General features: G+C 48.1%; 3 protein-coding genes across 3 annotated transcripts; all 3 read left to right on the forward strand.

Moving 5' to 3' along the window:
- The first annotated feature begins 282 nt into the window (after positions 1-282).
- On the forward strand, positions 283-4,115 carry LOC127314792 (basic leucine zipper 23). The gene is made up of 2 exons (XM_051345318.1): positions 283-1,287; positions 3,682-4,115. The coding sequence occupies exon 1, from the start codon at positions 476-478 to the stop codon at positions 1,283-1,285; it is 810 nt and encodes a 269-aa protein (XP_051201278.1). The 5' UTR covers positions 283-475; the 3' UTR covers positions 1,286-1,287; positions 3,682-4,115.
- Positions 4,116-4,373: 258 nt separating this feature from the next.
- LOC127314791 (uncharacterized) lies at positions 4,374-8,358 on the forward strand. Its single transcript, XM_051345317.2, has 3 exons — positions 4,374-5,267; positions 5,505-5,710; positions 6,537-8,358. The coding sequence occupies exon 3, from the start codon at positions 6,549-6,551 to the stop codon at positions 8,346-8,348; it is 1,800 nt and encodes a 599-aa protein (XP_051201277.1). The 5' UTR covers positions 4,374-5,267; positions 5,505-5,710; positions 6,537-6,548; the 3' UTR covers positions 8,349-8,358.
- A 7,538-nt stretch (positions 8,359-15,896) lies between these two features.
- LOC127314788 (endoplasmin homolog) lies at positions 15,897-21,642 on the forward strand. The gene is made up of 15 exons (XM_051345312.2): positions 15,897-16,057; positions 16,789-16,909; positions 17,000-17,153; positions 17,248-17,328; positions 17,429-17,540; positions 17,677-17,803; positions 17,917-18,055; positions 18,609-18,726; positions 18,829-19,010; positions 19,116-19,331; positions 19,422-19,587; positions 19,670-19,808; positions 19,890-20,040; positions 20,708-21,112; positions 21,213-21,642. Exons 1-15 carry the CDS (start codon positions 15,991-15,993, stop codon positions 21,462-21,464), a joined length of 2,430 nt encoding a protein of 809 aa, XP_051201272.1. The 5' UTR covers positions 15,897-15,990; the 3' UTR covers positions 21,465-21,642.
- The last annotated feature ends 1,552 nt before the right edge of the window (positions 21,643-23,194 follow it).

The following is a 23,194-nucleotide window of genomic DNA, read 5'->3' on the forward strand; positions in this document are numbered from 1 at the left end:
CGCCTCGCTATCCTCTACTCTCCACCGTCGCCACGCTATTCTCTCTCCTCTCCACCACCGCCGCCGCGCTATCCTCTACTCTTCGGCTACGGTGGTGGCGGAGGAGGCATCTGTGATGCTGGTGCAACGGCAGGCGCCGACTGAAAATGCTCTAACCTCACTTAAAATTTCAGCACAAATTATTATAATCTATACACAAAAGTATATACCATACCCTAAAAGAAAAAAAGGCTGCGGATCGTCCTCCACCGTCCATCTCCTGGCGGCTGATATTTGCCCTCACCTCCCCTCCCATCACGCGCACCCAAATCGATCAACCCACCACACCAAATCCCCCCAACAAAATTCTCTTCCCCCGCGCCGGCGCCGGCGCCGCCGCAGCCCCAACGCCGGTTTCCGCCGTAACCCACCAGCCCTCCTCCCGCCCGCCGAAGCGCACCTGCGCGTGCTTCCCCGGTCGCCGCCAATCGCGGCCATGGACGACGGGGACCTCGACTTCTCGAACCCGGAGGCGTTCCTGTGCCCGTCCCTCGGCGCCGACGCCCCGGGCGGCTGCTCCATGGACAGCTACTTCGACGACATCCTCAAGGACACGGAGCACCTCGCCTGCACGCACACCCACACCTGCAACCCGCCCGCGCACGACCTCTCGCACACCCACACCTGCGTCCACGTCCACACCAAGGTCGTCTCCGCCTCCTCCGACGGCGCCGAGTCCCCCTCCGCCGACGCCGCCGCCTCCAAGAAGCGCCGCCCCTCGGGCAACCGCGCCGCCGTGCGCAAGTACCGCGAGAAGAAGAAGGCGCACACGGCCCTGCTGGAGGAGGAGGTGGTCCACCTCAAGGCCCTCAACAAGCAGCTCATGCGGAAGGTCCAGAACCACGCCGCGCTAGAGGCCGAGGTCGCCAGGCTCCGCTGCCTGCTCGTCGACATCAGGGGCAGGATCGAGGGGGAGATCGGCGCCTTCCCCTACGGCCGGCCCGTGGTGAAGAGCGCCGTCGATTTGGTCCCTGCTGGTGGGGTTGACCTTGCTGGGGGCGCCGCCCAGGTCATGAACTCCTGCGGTTTCAGGTGCAACGATCAGCTCTACTGCAATCCCGGGATGCAGATGAGGACCATGGGCGACGACGCCGCTATGGGTGCCCAGGTCTTTGGACAGGGCCCCGGTGATTTCTCCAATGCTCAGTGCATGGGGACTGCGAAATCTGGATCCACAATGCCACCAGGCTGTGGGGGTATGGGTACTATGCCTTCGGGCTGTTTGCCAAATTCTGAACGGAATTGAAGGTTAGTTTGCTATTCTGCTCTTCAGACAACATTCTTTTCTTGAAAGACCATTCCAGGACATAATTACGTAATTTTGGCCTTTCAGTACTGCTCTCATCCTGTAAAATTGTGTAAACCCATGAGGGTAGATGCTTGCGCTGTCCATAGAAGTGCACCTCAATATCTTGCTTTGCATCTACGTTCTGCATTCTAGTTGGGTGCACTTTGATTTAGCAAATTGGCTACTTCAAGCACCATAGACTTAACTTATACGAAGAATTATGCTATCCTTAGTCTTAAATAGACAAAAAGAAAATCATGAGGGTAAAGGGCAAATGCTTGTGCTATCTATAGTCTTCTGGTAAGAGCACACCTCAATTCTTGTGTTATTGAACAGTCATTCCGCTTTGCATCTAAGTCGCTGCAGTCTAGTTGGATCGATAGTGATTTAGCAACTTGGCTACTGCCTCTTTAAAAGGAGCGTGGACTTGACTGATACAATGAATACTAGAAAGTGAAGTATCAGTTATCCTGCAGTACAAACCAGAAATGCTTCGTAGTACTGTAGTACCATACTACCATTATCATGCAGTGCATTTAACGTTGGCTTGTTGCATTCTAGTTAGATGAATTTTCATTAAGCAACTTGGCATGATGGAACTTATCAGTTATCACAAACTGATCTCTCATAAAGACTATTTGTCCTTAAAATCGTTGACCTTTTTGGCAGAGAAGGTAGATTCTTATACCTTATTTGTATTATAAAATTGGAATAGAACAGCGAAGGTTAGCTTCCCCATGTGCAAAGATGAGACACATATATCATAGACATATTGGTGTCAACTGTCAAGTTGTACAAAAGAAATACAAGAGCCTCGTGGATTCATACAAAAGTGTGCCTGATTGCGTCTATTAGTTCAGCGCTTCAGCTCCAGTGGTCCACTTTCTTACTTCATGGCCTTCTAGGTTTCTAGATATGCACCTGATGTTCTTACCACTGTAGTATAAGTATCGATTTGTTTCTCGTGAAAGACTGGGTCGATAGCTAGGTTTCCAAACCAAAGGTGGGCCATTATTGTCAAATTCTGACTGGTGGGTTTCTTTTGTGGTCGCTCGACTCGGGATGTATGATTGGCCGTGACTCGTGACAAGCTGACTGGTTGCTTGATTCGTGAGTCGAGTCGACCTCTGAGTAATGATTTGTCGACTAGTCGTCTGGTCCTACTACTGTAGTACCATAATCATGCAGTGCACTTAATTTATGGCATTCTAGTTGGATGCATATTGATTAACCAACTTGGCATGATGGAACCTATCGGTTATCACAAACTGATCATTCATAAAGACTAATTATCTTTGAAACCATTGACTTTTCTTACAGAAAAGTAGATCCTTCTACCTTATTTGTATTGTAAAATTGGGACAATTCAATTGGAATATAGCAGAGAATATGAGCGTCTCCATGTGCAAGTGTGAGATAGATATGTCATAGACATATTGGTGTCAAGTCGTCAATTGCTATACAAGAGCTTAGGTGATTCATACAATAATGTCTACTTGTTTGGGTTTATCAGTTTAGCTCCAATGGTTGCTTCTTTTGCTTATTTCATTAGTTTTTAGGTTATTAGAAAATGCATCTGACATTCCTACAATCCTACTACTCTAGTACAGTACTAATTCTGCTACAAATATTATTTCTGTGGAGTGTGCTCTGTGTTCAGCCTAGAGTATGCTTTTAAGAATTATAATTATGACAGCACATGTTGTAAGGTTGTTCTAGATACCAAAGAAAACAATTGTTTGTGAAGTAACACCTCCAATTTTTTATAATTATGAAGACTTCTTTCTTCATAGGCATTAATTTTAGCAGTACTAGTCTTTAGAGATTATAGATTTATCCTTTTCGTTGGGTTGGTCGGTTTTGTGAAGTGTTAGTAGTAGCCCAGCGTATATTTATAAAATTATAATGCACCGACTGTTTTCTTAAAAATAGTCTAAGCTTTTTTGGCTTAGACATTCTCGCGTGGTACTGTGTAATATATACATCTGATGTTCCACTTGTTAATAATTTTTAGTGCCAATGACAGCAGTACAACATGTATAGAGAGTAACACCTCCACAGTTCACCATGGATGCAATTTTGTTCATCTCTAGTCATGTAATTGAGGTCATAGGAAAAAAATGAGCTTGTGTATCAGCAAACAATGAGATGTTCTACGGCTGGACTGATACTTTCTCATTCCTATAAACCTTGTGTTGTGTGTTTGGTCTTACCTAGTCCAGTTACAGTGCGCCAACCTGTTGTGAACTTGTGATGTGGCTAATTTTGATACTCTTATATTTTCTGCAACCTTTAGTTAGTACTGATGTTTGATTCTAAGTTCTAACTGAAACACATTCTACTGCTTTTTTCAGGACTTGCGAGGTGCTTATCTTCTCCTTGCCGGAGACTACCAGTCTACGCATGCAAGGAAGACTGTACAAAGTGCTAGCTTCTATTTGTAGTGTCGTGTTCTGTCTTGAGCTGTCGGAGTGCTTGTGATGGCGTCGCTGATGACGTCTCAACGGTGCCTGAGGCGCTGCAAGTTCGTTGGCTCACAGGGACATCCCCCTTTGCGTTTCATGTTCAGTTTTGTTCCTGGAGTTCGAAAGCCTTTCTCCTATCCCCTAGGTACTCTCCGGCAAAGAGTAGAGGTGGGCAGGATTCGACGGAACCGTGAATAAGTAGATGCTCACCATCTGTGAGGTCCAGGCCTCAAGCTAGATATGAACTTTGTGTAAAACTCTGTCCTGCATGAACTCTTCCTGAGTTTCGGGTAGGTGGTAATGGTATGCATGCGTTGCAATCGTGTCCGTGGTTCAAGCACAGGAGTAAAATTATTCTCTGGATGCTACATTATTTGATTCTTGTGCAAAAGTATGTACCAAAAATAAACACGCTGCCTCTTTTGAAATTTAAGTGGTATTTGGTACTGTGACTAACAGGTAGGGCCCAACTCGCCCACCACATAGTCCTCCCTTGCTGAACATAGGTGAACTTGCCACATAGTGCATCTTTTTTAGGTAAAAAAGAGTTTTACAGTATATATGATATGAACAGAATTACAGTCCTTGCAAATAGCAGAAGAACTATATAGCAGGATATCTGAGGATATTTTATTGAGTGAATCCCAATAAATAGTAGTCCTTGCAAATAGCTGAGGAGTATATGATATGTGAACAGAATTACAGCCCTGGGAACATCAGCTAGCAGGGTACCCTCCTTTTTTCCCAGGGGAGCTAGCGAACTCGTGACTCGTGTCGTGAGCAACTCCATTGCTTTCGAGTCGCAATTCATGGTTCCTTGTTGTGAAGACTGAAGAATTGTAATGGACAATGATGTTATGATTCACTGTGTAACACGAAACAGATGAATTCTGAAGGAGCGCCGCCGCCGGCCAACAGCCTCCCCGCTCTCCCACCTCCCCCTAGCAGATCCCCGACCCTCGCGTCGTCCTCCTGGGCGGCTCGGGGGAGAGGAGTCTTAGCACAGCTGGGAGCCACCACTCGCGGCCGGCTATGTTCGCGGCGGGCCTTACTCATCCCCGAAGGTGGGTGAGGATCCTCTGCTCTAAGGGTGGAGTCCGGATGATGGGGCCGCATCCTCAAGGTCGGTGGTGGCGGCCGGTGGTCACAACCTGCCGCTTTGCAGTTGGGAGGAGGTTCAGCGCGGTGAGGCACCCGCGATGGCGAAGCTGATTTGTGATGTCTTCACCACCGACCCGAGGCGCGGTCTGCTGCGCGGTGAGGTCTTCTGGCTCCGTCAGCACTGCGACACCTTCATCAGGTTGGCCTTCTCCGCTGAGCGAGGAGTGTAGGAGCTGGTGCCTGCGGGTGCGGCCCATGGTGGTGCCAGACGGGCTGCTGCTCGGCGACTGTTGGACGCCCGATGAGCACAGCAGCTGCGTCCGATTCTTCATGATCAGAAGAACTGAAGAAGGCGTGGTCTGCTTTCAGTTCAGGTATCCAACACCGCAAATCCTTCATGGTTCCTTGCTGTGAAGTATTGTAATGGAGTATATGATTCAACTGTGTCTTTATTCTAACCTTGCCTCATAAAAAAAACAGCCATCTTTTTATGCCTTCTTTTAGTATATGCGCTAGAGCTGCTCTGATGCCAGGCTTCGAAGAGCGTGCAAATGATTATGATAATCGGGCTGGGCAGCTTTTCATCGATCTCGATAATTTTCTATCCCCAGCTTGTCAGTTTTCACCCACCTGCCGCCGTGAACCGAGGGCCGCATCTAGGGCTTGGTCTTCCGCCTTGGGCATCCAGGAGCATCCAGACGCCCACCTGCCCCGCCAGGCCATCACTCCGTGCTTCAACGACATCGAGCAGGCCAGTTGCTGCAGCAGCTCCAGGTTTAGCTGCAGTGCGTGATAAGAAGAAGAAGAAGAACAGCAAGTGAGTGTCTAATTTCTTATGCCAGATTGTTGCCTTGCTAGATTAGCGGCATCTGAGGATATTTTATTGAGTGAATACCTGATGCACAATATGCCTAATGGTTATCATGTTAGATGGAGGCTTGTGTGAATATGTGAGTGAGGATCCGTGATGTATGTTTATTTAATTATTACTGTAGGTTAATTTGCACAACGATTCAGTGAACTAGTTAATTTGTACTGTGATTTCAGTTTCTGTACTCCCTCCGATTCATATTACTTGACCTTAATATAGATGTATCTAGACACATTTTAGCTATAGATAGATGCATCCATTTTAATGGCAAGTAATACGGATCAGATGGAGTACTATCTTTTTAAATGCCATCAAAAATTCCATTCTCAGTTTACTGTTCACACTTTGTAGCGAATGAAGCATATTGTTGATAAACCATCCTTATTCTCTTGCTTGCTCCTCTTTGCTGGCGGTTTTATATTCCTCTTGATAACTGCTTGTCGCTTGCTGCTGCGGTTTGTTGTGTATAATATAATAAGTGCTGCTACACTTCTGAAAAAATGTTGCTTTTTGCTGTGTAATAATATAGCAAAGACGGGTGTGGGAAACCTGTGAGGTTTGGTTTAAGTATGTATACACTTGATCGGTCATTCCATTCTTCTTATACCCCTCTCTTGAGGTCTCCCTCCTATATCTAGTAATTTTGTTGTGGTTATGTGTTATAGCTTGCTACCGTAAGCTCTATCTACGTTCATACTGTATGCTTTCATAAATTTGCACGCGTGTGCTAGATATTATTAGATATGCATATGGTTTAATTTCTCGCTTGCAGGTTTGCGTATCAATGGTCACTCCAGCTGGAGCACCGACGCAATCTTGGCTGGAGAAGTGGAGTGAATGGGAGATCCAAGCTGTTGTTGTTGTCAGCTTCAGCCTGCAGGTTATCCTCTTCTTCCTCGCAGGGATCCGCCGGTACAGTGTCTCATCTGTTCTCAAGGTCTTTCTCTGGCTGGTATATCTGCTTGCTGATACCGCTGCGATTTATGCCCTGGGGCACATGTCTGCGTCATTGTCGAGAACATCATCTGACAAGCACCAGCTGGTAGCGTTCTGGGCGCCGTTCCTCCTGCTGCACCTCGGCGGCCAGGATACCATAACCGCCTATGCGCTGGAGGACAATAAACTCTGGCTGCGCCACCTGCTAACTATGTTTGCGCAGGTCGCCGGCACCGGGTATGTGCTCTACAAGCACATGATTGCAGACAGAGCGAGCCTTGTATCTGCCGCTGTGCTCGTTTTGGTGGCAGGATTTGTCAAGTACGGCGAGAGGATATGGGCACTCAGGTGTGCAAGCAAGGGTTCCGGTGGGCCTAATCCGCCTGTTCCGAAACTAAATTACGAAGCGAGTGACTGCTTCACTAGAAATAAAAAATTTAGAACTTATGCATTTATTGTGAAGACAGCGCACAGATTGAAGTATGCATTTGTCAAGCCTTTAATCATATACAGGAATTCGATATCCGTACCTTGGAATGATGAAAAATTATTCTATCCAATAACCCATGTAGATGAATATATTGGAACGGAAGACAAATCGGCACAGGAGAAGAGTTGTATGGAGGTGGTGTATAGAGAAATCGAGGTGGAGCTGGCCCTGACTTACGACATGCTCTACACCAAGGCAGAAGTGATCCACAAATGGTATGGCTACCTCATCCGTGGTATTTCCTCTGGGTTTTGCTTCGGTGCTCTTCTTGCCTTCACAAGAAGCAAAAGGGATCGTTATTCTACACCCGATACTGTTATCACTTTTGTTCTTTTGGGTGGAGCTTGCGCACTGGAGGTCGCATCAGCTTTCAAGGCGATTGGGTCAACCTGGACATATGCCATCCTCGTAGCCCACAGATGGAAGTGGCTGGCCAATGCAATTCTGTTTGCACGTTACCACTTCATCGTCCTCAAAGATGGAAGGTGGTCCAATTCCGTCGGGCAATATGACTTCTTATCCTTTTGTGCCAGCGGCAAGACCCTCAAGGGAAGAATTGCCGGATGGATTGGGCTGGAGGACTGGTGGAACAAAGCTCACTACACCAAACATGCCAAGCTGTCACCTGCCCTCAAGGAGTTTGTATGGGGCTTGCTCAGAGGTGAGAAGAGTAATATGGTACAGATTGAAGACATGGCCACTCGGAGTGGGTTTTGGGATCGCAAGTTCAGGGGCTTCAACCAAAGCGAAAAGCTTGATTGGAGCTTGAGGTTGGAATTTCATTATTGTGTGTATATCTGGCACATAGCCACAAGCACCTTCCTCAGCGACCCTGTTGTCAGATCAGAGCTGGTCGACCAGGGCATGGCCGAAGCGATCAATACTCTTTCTGACTACATGATGTACCTACTCGTCCAGCACCCTGACATCGTGCCCATGAATGTAGCTGCTCGTAGCCTGTTTAAGCAAGCATACCGCATTTTTGTCCGCGAATTTAACCGTAAGAAGCATACTATGGAGAAAGGAGCCCTGGATATGTGGCCATGGAGTCGAGGGCTCTATCCCGTGGGGAGCGGGGGCTGCGGAAGCTCCTCAAGGGGAAGCTATTGGGCCTTGCCTCGCTTGAGAGGACGATCGCTCGCCAGCGCTCTCGGATAACGTGGCTGAGTGAGGGGGACGCATGCACCCGCTTCTTCCACCTCCACGCCAACCATCGCCGGAGGAAAAACTTCATCGCTCACTTCAAAGTGGATGGTACGCTTGTGGCAGATCAGGAGGGCAAGGCCAAGGCGGCGGACGCCTTCTATGAGCGCTTGCTTGGCTCCTCCCCCGATCGTGGCTTCTCTCTCGACCTCGACTACTTGGGTATGCAGTCGCACAATCTTGTGGAGTTGGAGGTACCCTTCTCTGAAGAAGAGGTGTGGAGCGTCATCAAGTCTCAAGAGCCAGACAAGGCGCCAGGGCCGGATGGCTTCACCGGCAGGTTCTACACTTCCTGTTGGGGGATCATCAAGCAGGACGTCATGGACGCCTTTCGGGCCATGTGGCTCGGGGACTACCGTGGGCTACATGTGGCGAATCAGGCGTTGATTACCCTGCTCCCCAAGCATGCCGAGGCAGTGGAGGTGAAGGACTTCAGGCCGATCAGCCTCATCCACAGTGTGGCTAAGCTGGTGGTGAAGGTCCTCTCGGCGCGCCTGGCGCCACGTATGACACAGATCATTGGGCCACACCAAAGCGCGTTCATTCGTGGGAGATGCCTACATGACAACTTCCAGTTGGTCCAGTGCACGGCAAGGCGGCTGAACGCCCTCAAGTCGCCAGCTCTTATGCTCAAGCTGGACATCACCAAGGCCTTTGACACGGTGGACTGGGCCTTCCTCCTTCAGATCATGACTAAGCTGGGGTTTAGACCTCGGTGGACTACTATGGTGGTGGGGCTGCTTAGCACGGCCTCTACTAGGGTCTTGGTGAACGGCGCGGCGGGCGACCTGATCTACAACAGGCGTGGGCTGCGGCAAGGGGATCCTCTTTCCCCCCTGCTCTTCGACTCGGTGATGGAGGTGCTCCATCTCCTCCTGCAGAAGGCCGCCTCTGAGGGACTCCTCTCTCGGCTTGCCCCACGTGGTCTCCTCCACCGTACATCGTTGTACGCGGATGATGTGGTGACTTTCATCAAGCCGGAGAAGGTGGACTTGTTAGCATGTGCTGCAGTGGTGGAGGACTTCGGGGAGGCCTCGGGTCTTCGCACCAACCGTACCAAGTGCTCCATTCATCCCATCCGTTGTACCGTGGACCAGGTGGAGCTGGCGCAGTCGATTCTGCAATGCTCAGTGGAGGGATGGCCTTGCAAGTATTTGGGCCCTCCCCTTGGGGCTGCGCAAGGTTTCTGCGGCCCAGCTTCAGCCAGTGGTGGAGAGTGCGGCTAGCAGGCTGCCTTTGTGGAGTGCCCGGTTGCTTAACCGCGGAGGGCGGACGATTCTGGTCCAGACTACGCTCAGCGCCATTCCGATTCACGCGATGATGTCTTTGGATATTCCCGCTAAGTCGTTGCAAGCCCTCAAGAAGATCTGCCGGGGTTTCATGTGGAAGGGGAGGGCAGACGTCAGTGGCGGCCACTGCTTGGTGGCATGGGACAAGGTGACCTCCCCTAAATCTTGTGGCGGGCTGGGTCTCCCAAACCTCCAGCTGCTCAACCTTGCTCTACGCTGCCGATGGGCATGGTTGCAGCGAGTTGACACGTCCAAGGCCTGGGCGGAGTTCGACCTCCAGATCCCCGCCTTGGCCCGAGCCCTTTTTGAGTCTGCGACGGCGGTCGTTGTGGGTAACGGCGAGAGAGCCTTGTTCTGGAAGGATCGCTGGCTACAGGGCGCCAGTGTGGTGGACCACGCGCCCAACTTGGTGGCCATGATCCCGGCCCGGAAGGCCAAGGTCCGCTCGGTCAAGGATGGCCTGGCCGGTGAGTGGCTGCGGGATTGCGGACCAGACCTAAGTCCCGCTGCAGTGGCAGAGTTCTTTCACTTGTGGGGCATCCTCGCTGGTTACACACTGGTACCTGAGCAAGAGGACGCCTTTGTGTGTCGCTGGTCGGCGGATCGGCTTTTCTCCGCGAAGTCGGCATACTCTGCTTTCTTTGCTGGGACCGTGGTGGCGCCGATTTCTTCGGAGATTTGGCGCTCAAGGGCGCCGTATAGCTGCAAGTTCTTCGCTTGGTTGGTGTCTCGCAACAGATGTTGGACGGCAGACAGGCTCCAGCGGCGCGGCTTGCCAAGGCCGGCCGCTTGCCCCCTTTGCGACCAGGACCAGGAGACGCTCCAGCACCTCCTGCTTGGCTGCGTGGTCTCTCGTGAGGTATGGGCTTGGGTGCTAGCACGGTGGGGCAAGCTGGAGTGGATGCCCGGCGTGGACACGGAGGTTGTCCCCTGGTGGTCCTCGCTCAGTTGCACCAGATCTGTGAGGAGGGATATGTGGACAGCTATCATTTTGGTTTTCTGGTGTATCTGGAGGCATCGGAACGAGGTGGTGTTCAATGGCGCCACCCCCGCAGCGGCGGCCATTAGGCATAGGATTAGGGAGGAGTACCAGAGGTGGCGTGTAGCTAGGCTTTTCCGCTCGGAGTCCTTTGGATTTCCCGAGCCTTTTCCTTTTTCGTGGAGAGATGGAGATTAGGTTTTCCTTCTTTTGGGGAGCTGCCACCCCTTGTTGGTAGTGATACATGTGGTTCGGGCTTTCTTGCCCTTTCTTCTATATGATTAGTACACCTTCCAGGGTGTATTCTCGAAAAAAACGCAATGTAACAGATCCACACCATGAGCTGAAGCATCTCGGCGACTATGAATTTTACCCGGCGTTTCCTGTGTTGGTGAAAGCAAGCATCCTTGTTCACACATTGCTCGACATGGAGTTGGAACTCACACATAAGCTTGCAATACTTGGAACAGTGTGGAAGGAGATGCTGTGCTTCACAGCAGATAATGCATCTGGGGATTTCCACGCCAGGCAATTGAGCAATGGTGGCGAGTTTGTTACCCACATGCTGCTCCTGAGTAAATATAGCTTTGTTATGGGAGATGCTGATTACAACCCTGTGGATGTTGCTGGCCACGTCGAGCTGAATGTGCAGAATGATCACCAGGAAGAGATCGCTGAAGTCCCATGACCGATAAAGCTAGCGTGGTGACAATCTGGGAAGCTGTTCCCCTCAAATCCAGTATTTGGAGTTCCATTTTTCTTGTTGCGTGAACTTGTAATTCCATTTCGATTTGAGTTATATCGGAGGGAGTACCATACTTCGTGAAGTATGTAATATCATCTTTTTCCAATTTGTAATTCCGCCGAAATCATAACTAGTACTCCGTATTATACTTGGGATTTCACTAGTTGTATCATATCGAAGAGTACAGTCTTTAATGGTCACTGCTTTCGTATTGGACCAACCATTTCTGCACTTATGCACAATCGGATTTTATCAAACGTTGGGAAACGTTGGGCTCTCGTCAGTTTTTAAGTGATACGTGATATCATCCGGATTCACTACTTTTTTTTGGATGTTTTGTTACTTATTCTTGAGTAAACAGTGTGCCATAAACACATTTCATATTCTGAATGTCTCACTGAAAGATGTAGCTCTGTCACCGAAATCATTGCACTGAGGCACAGTTAGGCTCCGGTGGGCTTCTTGCCCTGGATCCGTAGGGTCGTGTTTTGTTTCGAACTGTTTGTGTTCGTGCATGATGGTGTCGCTGATGATGCCTCTACGGTGCCTGAAGCGCTGCAAGCACGTTTTTTTTGACAATCAATATCACATATATTCATAATAACAAATAGTACATGGTAGAGATACACAAGCTGTCTCCAGCGATTACAAAATAAAGTCTAAAAGATACTAGCAAATCTTCGAGGTCTTCAAACTCTTTCTTCTTCCAAGACATAATCTTTTACTTTTCTGAAGGCAGCCAAAGATAGATAACAAACCATAGACCTGTAAATACCAACGAAGGTTCTCCCATAATTTTAATTTGAGCCGCAATGCCAAGGCTGCGTGCACGCGCGCAACCATTAAAGTAGTCAATCAACATCGGCAAGAGTACCAACACCAGTATGTCAGGGAATAAAAACCGATCTGCCTTGTCGACGTTGATGGAGAGCCGAGAATACGAATCACCATTGTCGAGGACGTAGCAACCGGGACAAGAACTGCGAGGATAATCCTCCTCGCGGCAACCATGAGAAAAGATCCAAGATCGATCTGGCGAAGTAAGATCTGAACACCCATACCTAGATAATTGTAATCTTTCAGCACCACCATTGACGTCGGGAATGAGATCTCGTCGTCGAACGAAAGGCCGAAGATCACTTATTGCAGACGATGCCATCTCCATTGCGGGGAAACCAACAAGAAAACGACGACCAACCGGCGAAACCGGCCGGAGGAGGAGAAACCGATCTATGGAGGAGGCTGAGTAGGGGCGGCTAGAGCTTTTCTCAAGAGGGGGCGGCTACAGGGACCGTAGACTGTTTTGTTTCCTAAGCGCTGCAAGCACGTTAGCTCTAAAGCTACACAGACATCCCCAGTTTTTTCCTGTTCAGTTATGTTCCGGAGTTCGACAGCCTTTCTCCTACCCCTAGGTACTCTCCGATAAAGAGTAGAGGCTGGCAGGATTCGAAGAATAACTATATAAGAGCAGCTCTAACATCCCGTAAATATCGCTGGAACTGAAATTTTCCGGCGGATTTACGGGTTTGAAAGCAACGTATAACAGCGCCTGAATCAGAGGCTTAGCACGTAAAACTTTCTCGGGGGCTAGAGAAAGTGACCGTGCGGCCCCTATTTATACAGGCCGTGGATGGGAGTAGGGTTCCAAAACCCTACTCCCCTCCGCCGCATCCGCTTCCTCCGCTGTCTGCACGCTTGCACTTCCAGCGAGAAATCCCATCGTTGCCGTTGCCGCGTCGGCTCTTCCACAACCTCATTGATGGCGCCGACAACGGCGGGAGGCGAGGCGGACGGATTAGCGGCGGAAACTCACCGCCGCGCCCCCCGTCTTCTGCTGGGAGGCCGAGCGGCGGAAATGGAATCGCTCGGAGGGCGCACGGAAGCGGAGCGCGCACCGGTGGACAAACTGGGGGCTGCCGCCGCCAGGGAAGCTCGCCCGCTACGCCAATAGCAGCGAGGGCTCTTCCGCCTCAGCCTCCGAAATGACAACGACCTGTTGGATCGCCCTCGCCTCCTCCTCGTCGTTGAGGACGTTGTCCGCCGACTTGAAGACGGTGCCGCCTCCTCCTCCTCCTTGTCGTCACTGCTCTCGTCGACGGGCGGTGCCTTCTTCAAGTCGGCGGACAACGTCCTCAACGACGAGGAGGAGGCGAGGGCGATCCAACAGGTCGCTGTCATTTCGGAGGCTGAGGCGCGCACGCTTCCTCCGCGAGGAGGCGAACACCGTCCATCAGGTGCGCACGGCGCAAAAGGAGACCGCCATATTTGAATCTCATTTTCTCGGTTCCGAATACGGGTGCTGTTCTGCGCCATCTTCGAATCAGCTCGAAAAATGTTTTTTTCGAGAGACTAAACTTGTGTTTTTCAGTTTGTCCATTTAAGGGCTTTGTTAGAGGTGGTCTAAGAAACTCAGCCATCTATCAATGTCGCAATTCCTATTCTCCGCTCAACGCGGGAGCGAGCGATCGCTCCGCTCAGAGAGGGATCGAGTTGGGCCGGCCCATTAGCGATGGAATTGGATTTCCTTCGTTTTTTTTCTCAGTTTTCTCATTTACAACTGGTTTCTGTTGGGCTTTTTCCTCTAGTTTTTTTTATTTTGCGATTGGTTTTTCTGAACTTTCGAAAATTTGATTTTTTTTTTGAATTTGAACGTTTTTTAGGTTTCAACATTTTTAGATTTGATTTTTAAAAAATTGAACAATTTTTAAGTTTAAACAATTTTTATTTCGAACACTTTTAGATATGAACATTTTTCGCGTTTGAACAATTTTCAGATATCATTTTTTCTTAAATTTGCATACTTTTTAATTTGAACATTTTTCAATTTGGAACTTTTTCATATCTGAATTTTTTTTAGTTTGAACATTTCCGAAATTTGAAGAAGTTTAGATTTAAAAATTGTTTTGATTTCAAAAACATCAATATTTTTAAAATTGTTCAGGTTAAAGAAATGTTCCTTTTGGAAAATCGTTAAAATTTGAAAATTGTGTAGTTTTCTTTTTTAAATAAATTCAAGAATCGTTCAAATTAAAAGTTCAAATTAGAAAATCTTTCAAATTAAAAAATGTTCAAATTCGTAAATCGTCAAACTTAAAATTGTTCAAATTCAAAAAATTTCCGTTCACGACATATTTCCGTTCACGACATATTTCTGGTCACGACCTTTTTTCTGTTCCGTTGACGATATTTTTCTGTTCACAATTTTTTCTTTTTCACAATTTTTTTGTTCTTCGCAAATGTGTTCATGGCATTTTTCTGGGCACCTTCCTTTTCTGTTCTACATAAGTTAGTTCACGGCTTTTTCTGTTTAGGAAATTTTTCTGTTCACACCCTTTTTTTCAATTTATGATCTTTTTTTCATGGATTCTTTTTTGTTCTTCGCAAATTTGTTTAGCGCCTTTTTCTGGTCACGACCATTTTTATGTTATTCATAAAATATTTCATGGCATTTTTCTGTTCATGGACTTTTTTCGAATTTGAACATTTTTTGTTTTGAATTTTTTTATGAAAAGTTTGAACATTTTTAATATGAACTTTTAAAATTTTGAGTATTTTTTAGTTCGGACTTTTTTGAATTTGAAATTTGTTCAATTTTGAATTGTACGTTCTTAAAAATTCGTTCATTTTTCAAATTTGTTCTTATAATTTGAAAATTGTTCGTTTTTAGAAATCGTTCAATTTTGAAATTTTTTCGGTTTGAATTTTGTTCTGTTTTCGATTTTGTTCTGATTTTAAACCAAAGTAGATAAGTCACGCTGGGTTGTCATGTAGAGGAAAAAGAAAATAAAGGCAGACTAAATGGGTCTGGCCCACTGGCCGTTCGTTCGAGCGGAGCTGATGATCGCTCCCGCTTAAAGCGCTGAATAGACGCACCCTATCAATGTTCTGTGCCAGGATCGTGTTCACTTCTGCGTAGGCCTCAATTTTGATATGAACCTTGTGTAATCTGTTACTACACCGAGTCACCGATGTGTCAGTTGGGCTTCTCGCTGGACTGCTAACGGTGCCGGTGGCCCAGCGAGCCCAAAAGTCGAGCATTTCCACCGTGCCGTCCGACGTACGGCGACGAGTCAACACCCGTTGACTGGCAGGTAGGGCCCCGTCCTGCGACCGACCCACCACAGCGTCTGGTCCCACCACAAGTCCCCCTCTTCGAACGAATTATCCACTCAGAGCACGCCGGCCCCGAACATTATAGCAAATCGACGTCGACGACCCAGCCCCCAACCAATCACACCGCTCCACCTGTCGTAAACTTCAACACACACACGAGATCCTCGCCGTCCGAACGTCCAGCTCGCCCCGACGGACGGCGCGGGCCGCTCCCGGGCTCGCGCTCCACGTCAGGCGCGCCGGGGCCGCCCAGTCGCCGCCCGCCGCGTGGACGGATCCACATCGCGGCCGTCCGTCCGTCCACGTGGCCCGATCCCGCCCGCCCGCGTGGACCGGGCGGGGTCTCCACCAGACCCGTTTAAAATGGGTAGGCTTCTTCTCTTCTCGACAGAAGACGAACGCGGCGACGAACGAACGCAGGCCAGTTCTGTTTGCAGCGGAGTGAAGCGGAGCGGAGCCGAGACGGGCACGATGCGGAAGTGGGCGCTCTCCTGCGCGCTGCTCCTCGTCCTCCTCCTCACCACCCTCCCCGATCCAGGCAAGCCTCTGCTCCCCCTCCTCCGCCCGCCGCCGCCGCCGCCGCTAGAAGCTCTCCGCCCCTGATTTTGTTGCGATTTTCGTAGCGAATTTAGCTGCCAACTTGTGATCTCGAGAGAGCGCCAGTAGATTCGATCTCAGTAGACTGCAGTTCCCCAGTTCGCTTGCCCGTGTGAATTCTCGCCCCACTCGGAAGTCTGAATCGCGATGGGATCAGGTCGTAGTGAAAATCCGGACTGCGGATGCCCCCAGCTGTTTGATCCGTTCGTGCGGAGGCCAGTGCTACCGGATGCGATCTCTAACTGGCAATTCCGGTCCAGTTTACATCGTAGATCTCGCGGCCGAGTTTCCGGCTCTGTCGCGATGCGAGTTCGCGGAGGCTCCGATCTGATGTAGTGGCGCGGGATATGTCGAGTTCGCCATTACTAGCTTCTCTTGGTTCCTAGATCCGTTGTGGGTTACTGCATCTCCGCTTTCTGGGTGAATTAAGGAGCTAGTTAAGTCCGGGGTTTAAATAGGGTTTACTCCAGCAGCTCTACCGATATTTAGACCAACCTACCGCGTCCTCAGCGAAAATCTAGTGCTGCTTGCCACTGATCTAGCTCCCTACCATACTGCTCTCAGTGAATTCAAAGTTCCCGCGGCTCGCTTCTACTCATGTGCTGTAAATCTACACCGAATTTGAACCTTAAGCCACGTTCTGACCCACCCGCCCGACTTGACGTGCTGCAGCTAAGAGGCTCCAGGTCAATGCCGAGGAGAGCAGCGACGAGCTGGCCGACCTGCCCAAGGTAGAGGAGAAGCTCGGGGCCGTCCCCCATGGCCTGTCCACCGACTCCGAGGTCGTCCAGAGGTGAGCACGGTCCTCTGATCAATGCTCTGTTGGTTTCCATTTTTCATGCTGTTGGCATTTGTGTTGAGAACGTGGTTTTGGTGCGTGAAGGGAGTCCGAGTCCATCTCGAGGAAGACCCTCAGGAACTCGGCCGAGAAGTTTGAGTTCCAGGCCGAGGTGTCCAGGCTCATGGACATCATCATCAACTCGCTCTACAGCAACAAGGACATCTTCCTCAGGGAGCTCATTTCCAATGCGTCTGATGTATGCAGTGCACTTAATTTTGACCCCCCTGCATTTAGTTTTCATTTCATTGGGGTTTGCTGGAAACTAATGGGTGGTTTCTTCTATGTCCTAGGCTTTGGATAAGATTAGGTTCCTTGCCCTCACTGATAAGGATGTCCTGGGCGAAGGTGATGCTGCTAAGCTTGAAATCCAGGTACAGTGGATAGCAAAGCCAGAGACTCTTTTCTGCTTGTTATTACTTCTTTTCCTTTAGATATGATGGACAGTAAGTAAACTTGCATGTGCAAATGCAGATTAAGTTGGACAAGGAAAACAAGATCCTCTCCATTCGGGATAGGGGTGTTGGTATGACCAAGGAAGATCTGATTAAGAACCTTGGAACCATTGCGAAATCTGGAACTTCAGGTACTGCTCGTTTCTACTTATTGCTCAGCTCTAAGATATATTTAAAATCTCCGACGTGAATTCAGCATTATTTATATTTTTCTGTAGAAAATTGTACCAAGTATCAGCTAATGTTAATTGCTTGCACCTTTTGCAGCTTTTGTCGAAAAGATGCAGACTGGAGGTGACCTCAATCTCATTGGGCAGTTTGGTGTTGGCTTCTACTCAGTATACTTGGTTGCTGACTATGTTGAAGTTGTCAGCAAGCACAATGATGACAAACAGTAAGATACCATCGCACTTTTCTTTAACACGCACTGATGCCTTGTGCTTTTGGTTCATTCCTTACCTTTCTCTTTGCAGTTTTCTTGATGTTGTTTGTATTTTTTTCTAATAGATATGTGTGGGAGTCCAAGGCTGATGGATCATTTGCTATCTCGGAGGATACATGGAATGAACCCTTGGGCCGTGGAACCGAGATCAAACTGCATCTCCGCGATGAGGCTAAGGAGTACCTGGAGGAAGGCAAGCTAAAGGTATTGCCATACTACCATGTTTGCTTGTTATTGCGGTTCAATATTTATGTCTGTATCATGTCGCAACACCAAGTTTGATATGTGCACAGGTAATTGTAGAGTGATATCAGCTGTCCTCTACTTGAAGTGTTGTGGATATCAATCACACTTTTACCTTAAAGGCTCTGTTTGGCCATGTGTACTGTAATGGCTTTCGAAACCAGTTATTTGTGTCTACTGTTTGGATGCAACTAGCATAATATTATTTTAGGAACTATTTGCTAGAGTAGTGAAGCTTCCTATATATCTGGATTCCACAGCATAGTGCAACACATCACACATCACGAAATATTCCTGACCAGAACATTCATTGTCATTTGTCTCATTTATCAGTTTCCACTAAACATTTTATTGTGATATATTCAAGGGCAGTGGAATTGTGTAGGCTACATCTTGTTTTTGTATTGTACTAGTTACTTCCGTCCACTTCAGTATTGAAGACATTATACATAAAACACATATGCTACTTTCGGCATTCTTCATGTTATAATTTGTTTATGATGGGTACTTGCAGGACTTGGTGAAGAAGTACTCTGAGTTCATCAATTTCCCCATTTACTTGTGGGCAACCAAGGAGGTTGATGTTGAAGTGCCAGCTGATGAGGAGGAATCAACTGAGGAAGAGGATACTAGTAAGTTACCTACTTACCTGTCAATTATTATTCATCATTTTTTCAGGATCATATCGAGCTGTGTTCATGCAATAAACTAATGCATCTTGCTGTATTTTATAGCCACAGAGACCCCGGAGGAAGAAGAGACAGAAGATGGCGAAGAGAAAAAGCCCAAGACGAAGACAGTAAAGGAAACTACCACTGAATGGGAGCTTCTGAACGATATGAAGGCTGTATGGCTTCGTAACCCCAAGGAAGTTACTGAAGAAGAGTACGCGAAGTTTTACCACTCACTAGCTAAGGTACTTAATTTTCAGTTATGAATTTGTATGATAACTTTTTTGGAGAAGCTTTAATGCCTTGCAGAAAGAAATAAGAAATGTTCCTGACTTCAATTTGTTTTGTAGGACTTTGGGGATGACAAGCCTATGTCTTGGAGTCACTTCAGTGCCGAGGGAGATGTTGAGTTCAAAGCTTTGCTCTTTGTTCCCCCGAAGGCTCCACATGATCTCTACGAGAGTTACTACAATGCTAACAAATCAAACCTCAAGTTGTTTGTTAGAAGAGTTTTCATCTCTGATGAATTTGATGATCTCCTTCCAAAGTACCTCAGCTTCTTGATGGTACTGCATACTATTTCATGAATGGGATATTTCGCCTCTCAAGTATTGACTTGTGCAGATTAACTTACAACATGCTATTGTTCTCTATAGGGTATTGTCGACTCAGACACGCTACCTCTCAATGTATCACGCGAAATGCTTCAACAACATAGCAGTCTCAAGACCATCAAGAAGAAACTGATCCGCAAGGCTCTTGACATGATTAGGAAACTTGCTGAGGAAGATCCCGAGGAGTACAGCAACAAAGAAAAGACAGGTAACTAGGGTTTCTGAAGAAGTCAAGTCGCATACTACATATATTATGATGATAGTACTTATTGACCATCTTCTGTAAGCAGATGAAGAAAAAAGTGCAATGGAGAAGAAGAAGGGACAGTATGCCAAGTTCTGGAATGAGTTTGGCAAATCAATCAAGCTGGGGATCATTGAAGATGCAACAAACAGGAACCGTCTTGCAAAGCTTCTGAGATTTGAGAGGTTTGTCGTTTATTCTGCATTCCTTCAGTCATGGTGAAGTTTCTTTAGTGTTGCAGAGAACTGATCTTGTATCTGTTTCAGTTCCAAGTCAGATGGCAAACTTGTCTCTCTTGATGAGTATATTTCAAGGATGAAGTCAGGGCAAAAGGATATCTTTTACCTTACGGGAAGCAGCAAGGAGCAGCTAGAGAAATCTCCATTCCTTGAGCAGCTAACCAAGAAAAACTACGAGGTATGTTTTTGTGTTGCCCCCTTTTCATCTCATACAGTCCAGCCTAGTATTGCTCAGTGTTCAGAGGGTTCTCGGCTTCTTATTGTGATTTGTGAGATGGATACATTAACTATGGGATAATGCTACCATTGTTCTTCGTATTTCTCCCACTTATTCATGTATACACTCTTTGGTTGCCATTAGATTCACTTGATAATTGGAACTATTCGGAATATCCAGTAACCATTTTATCCATCTAACCCGTGATGATGGGATAATGCTACCATTGTTCTTCGTATTTCTCCCACTTATTCATGTATACACTCTTTGGTTGCCATTAGATTCACTTGATAATTGGAACTATTCAGAATATCCAGTAACCATTTTATCCATCTAACCGTGATGATCAAATAGTATGTAGCCATGCACCATATTAGAGAGGTTATAATAATCTGTTTGAGCCAGCCTGCAATTCCTGCACAAATTTAATTATAGCATGTAGTTACAACTTATCGACTCCAGTGCTGCCTGCCAGAGAGTAATTATGTACCCCTTTCTCAGATTATTCTGTGAACAAAAAATACAGCAAGCGAAATGAAAATAGTCTTCCATTCAGGAACACAACAATGCTAATGTGGAATCTGTATCAAGCTTGTGAAATAACCTGGCACCCCATCTTTTCTTGCAGGTTATCTACTTCACCGACCCTGTCGACGAGTACCTGATGCAGTACCTCATGGACTACGAGGACAAGAAGTTCCAGAACGTGTCCAAGGAGGGCCTAAAGCTGGGCAAGGACTCGAAGCTCAAGGACCTCAAGGAGTCCTTCAAGGTGCTGACGGACTGGTGGAAGAAGGCCCTAGACACGGAGGGCATCGACTCGGTGAAGATCAGCAACCGGCTACACAACACCCCCTGCGTGGTTGTGACCTCCAAGTACGGGTGGAGCTCCAACATGGAGAAGATCATGCAGGCGCAGACCCTTTCAGACGCGAGCAAGCAGGCCTACATGCGTGGCAAGCGTGTCCTGGAGATCAACCCCAAGCACCCCATCATCAAGGAGCTCCGTGACAAGGTTGCCCAGGACAGCGAGGTAACTTTACGGTTTCTAGTTGGTTTCTAGTTACTTATCTTCGCTTCTGAATGCTCAACAAACGACCATGCTGAATTGTTGACATGGTGTATGCACACAGGACGTGGGCCTCAAGCAGACGGTGAGGCTGGTGTACCAGACGGCGCTGATGGAGAGTGGGTTCAATCTCCCCGACCCCAAGGACTTCGCGTCCAGCATCTACCGGTCTGTGCAGAAGAGCCTGGACCTGAGCCCTGATGCTGCTGTTGAGGAGGAAGAGGAGGTGGAGGAGCCTGAGGTGGAAGAGAAGGAGGCGACCAAGGCCGCTGAGGATGAGCCGGAGTACGAGCAGTACGACAAGGACGAGCTGTAGTTCCTCTTGTAGCTTGTACCCTGCTGTTGTTTGGTCATAGGTGCAGAAGGTGACTGCTGGAAATGTGATGGTTTTGGTGGACGTCCATTTTTCCATGATACGGGTTTTGTCAATGTACCTACCTAGCTTAATGATACTCTAGCTAGCTCAAAATTAGCAGCTTGCCGTTGTTTCAGAAGCGCCCTTTTGTACACTTACTGTTAACAGTGCTGTAGTTACAGAATGAATAATGGGGGTTCTTAGGGCAGTTTTAGCTTTTGGAGTTACTAAGCGGCATATGCAGCATAGCTCTCAATGCCCCCTCTGTCGTGGCGACTGCGAGAGTATTCGCCATGCTTTTTTCTTGTGTCCTAGAGTCCGGGAGGTCTGGGGTTTTCTTGGAGACTTTAGTGGTGCATATTTGTGAGAGGGAAGATCAAGGGTCATCAGTTCTTGAGGGTCTTTTCCGTGACAGACAAGCCAAGGCCCCGCTTTTACCGGATGTGGATCGAAACGACTTGGCAGCAACAGCTGTGTGGTATATCTGGTGGGAACGCCGCCAAGCTACCCATGGAGAGATGATCCAAACTCCAGCCCGTACGGCTCAGGCGATCTCGACTTTGGCTATGAATTACTCACGATCAAAGAAGCGAAAGCCTCCGCGGGTCAGGGAAAGATGGACCAAGCCTAGGGAAGATTATGTGAAACTGAATATTGATGCTTGCGATGATGTGAACTCTGGGACAGGGAGCCTTGGCGCGATCATTAGGGATCATAGAGGTATGTTTATTGGAGCATGCAACCGAACTATCCCTTTTGTGTCTGATGCGCCGTCAGCAGAGGCTATGGGTCTTCGTGATGGTCTACTTCTTGCTGGACAAATTGGATGTAATAGAATCGAGATTAATTCTGATTGCATCGAGGTGATTGACACAATGAATGACGGAGGAAACTCTCTAGGACCTGCAGCTGCCATATATGAGGAGTGCAATTTCCTTGGTAGGAATTTTGCTGATGCTAAATTTGTTCATTGTCCTAGGGAAGCCAATGTTGCGGCTGATCTTTTAGCTAGAAATGCTGAGGGGCCTATGTCAGTAGTGTGGCATGAGGAACCCCCTGATTTTCTTGTTCATGTAATAGCTAATGATGTAGCCATACTTTGATCTGGAGCAGCAAGTTTTTTACGCACTCTTTTCCTTACCAGGGTACCGAAGGGGACTGGAAGGTTTTTAATGAGGCGGCTTGCTTGCTTATATATATATATTTTATGATTTCAAAAAAAAGCGGCAAGCTTGGTTAGCTACCTAGAGTCAGCCTACTTAGAGCATCCCAAGCCGTTGGGGCTCCCTAGGCCGAAATCCGGCGTTATTTAGCGCCGGATGGATGTATTTTGTGGCCTGGGGAGGCCCATTTCCCAGCCGCGAGCCCATGGTCGCCTTCTGACGCGCACCCACCGCGTGCATAGCGACGGTGCAGTCACCGGGAAGGGCAATCGTCGGAGTGCCCTCGACGCACTGAACCGTCGCGAAGTGGTCTGGAGAGCTCAAACGACTCGTCGGGAACGGTCGAAGTGGCCTCGATGCGAGAACCGCCGTAATGGAGCACGAACTCTGCGGGAGAGCAACCGCCGCTCTCTTCGTCGAGAGACCTACATATACGGTTTCCGACGGCCGACGCCATTCATCTGTTCTCTCCTCACCATCCTCCGTCAACCATGAGCGATCTCTCTTGGCCATCGGACACCGACAGCG

This window comes from Lolium perenne, chromosome 7 (genome assembly GCF_019359855.2).
Source record: "Lolium perenne isolate Kyuss_39 chromosome 7, Kyuss_2.0, whole genome shotgun sequence".
Taxonomy (NCBI): Eukaryota; Viridiplantae; Streptophyta; class Magnoliopsida; order Poales; family Poaceae; genus Lolium; species Lolium perenne.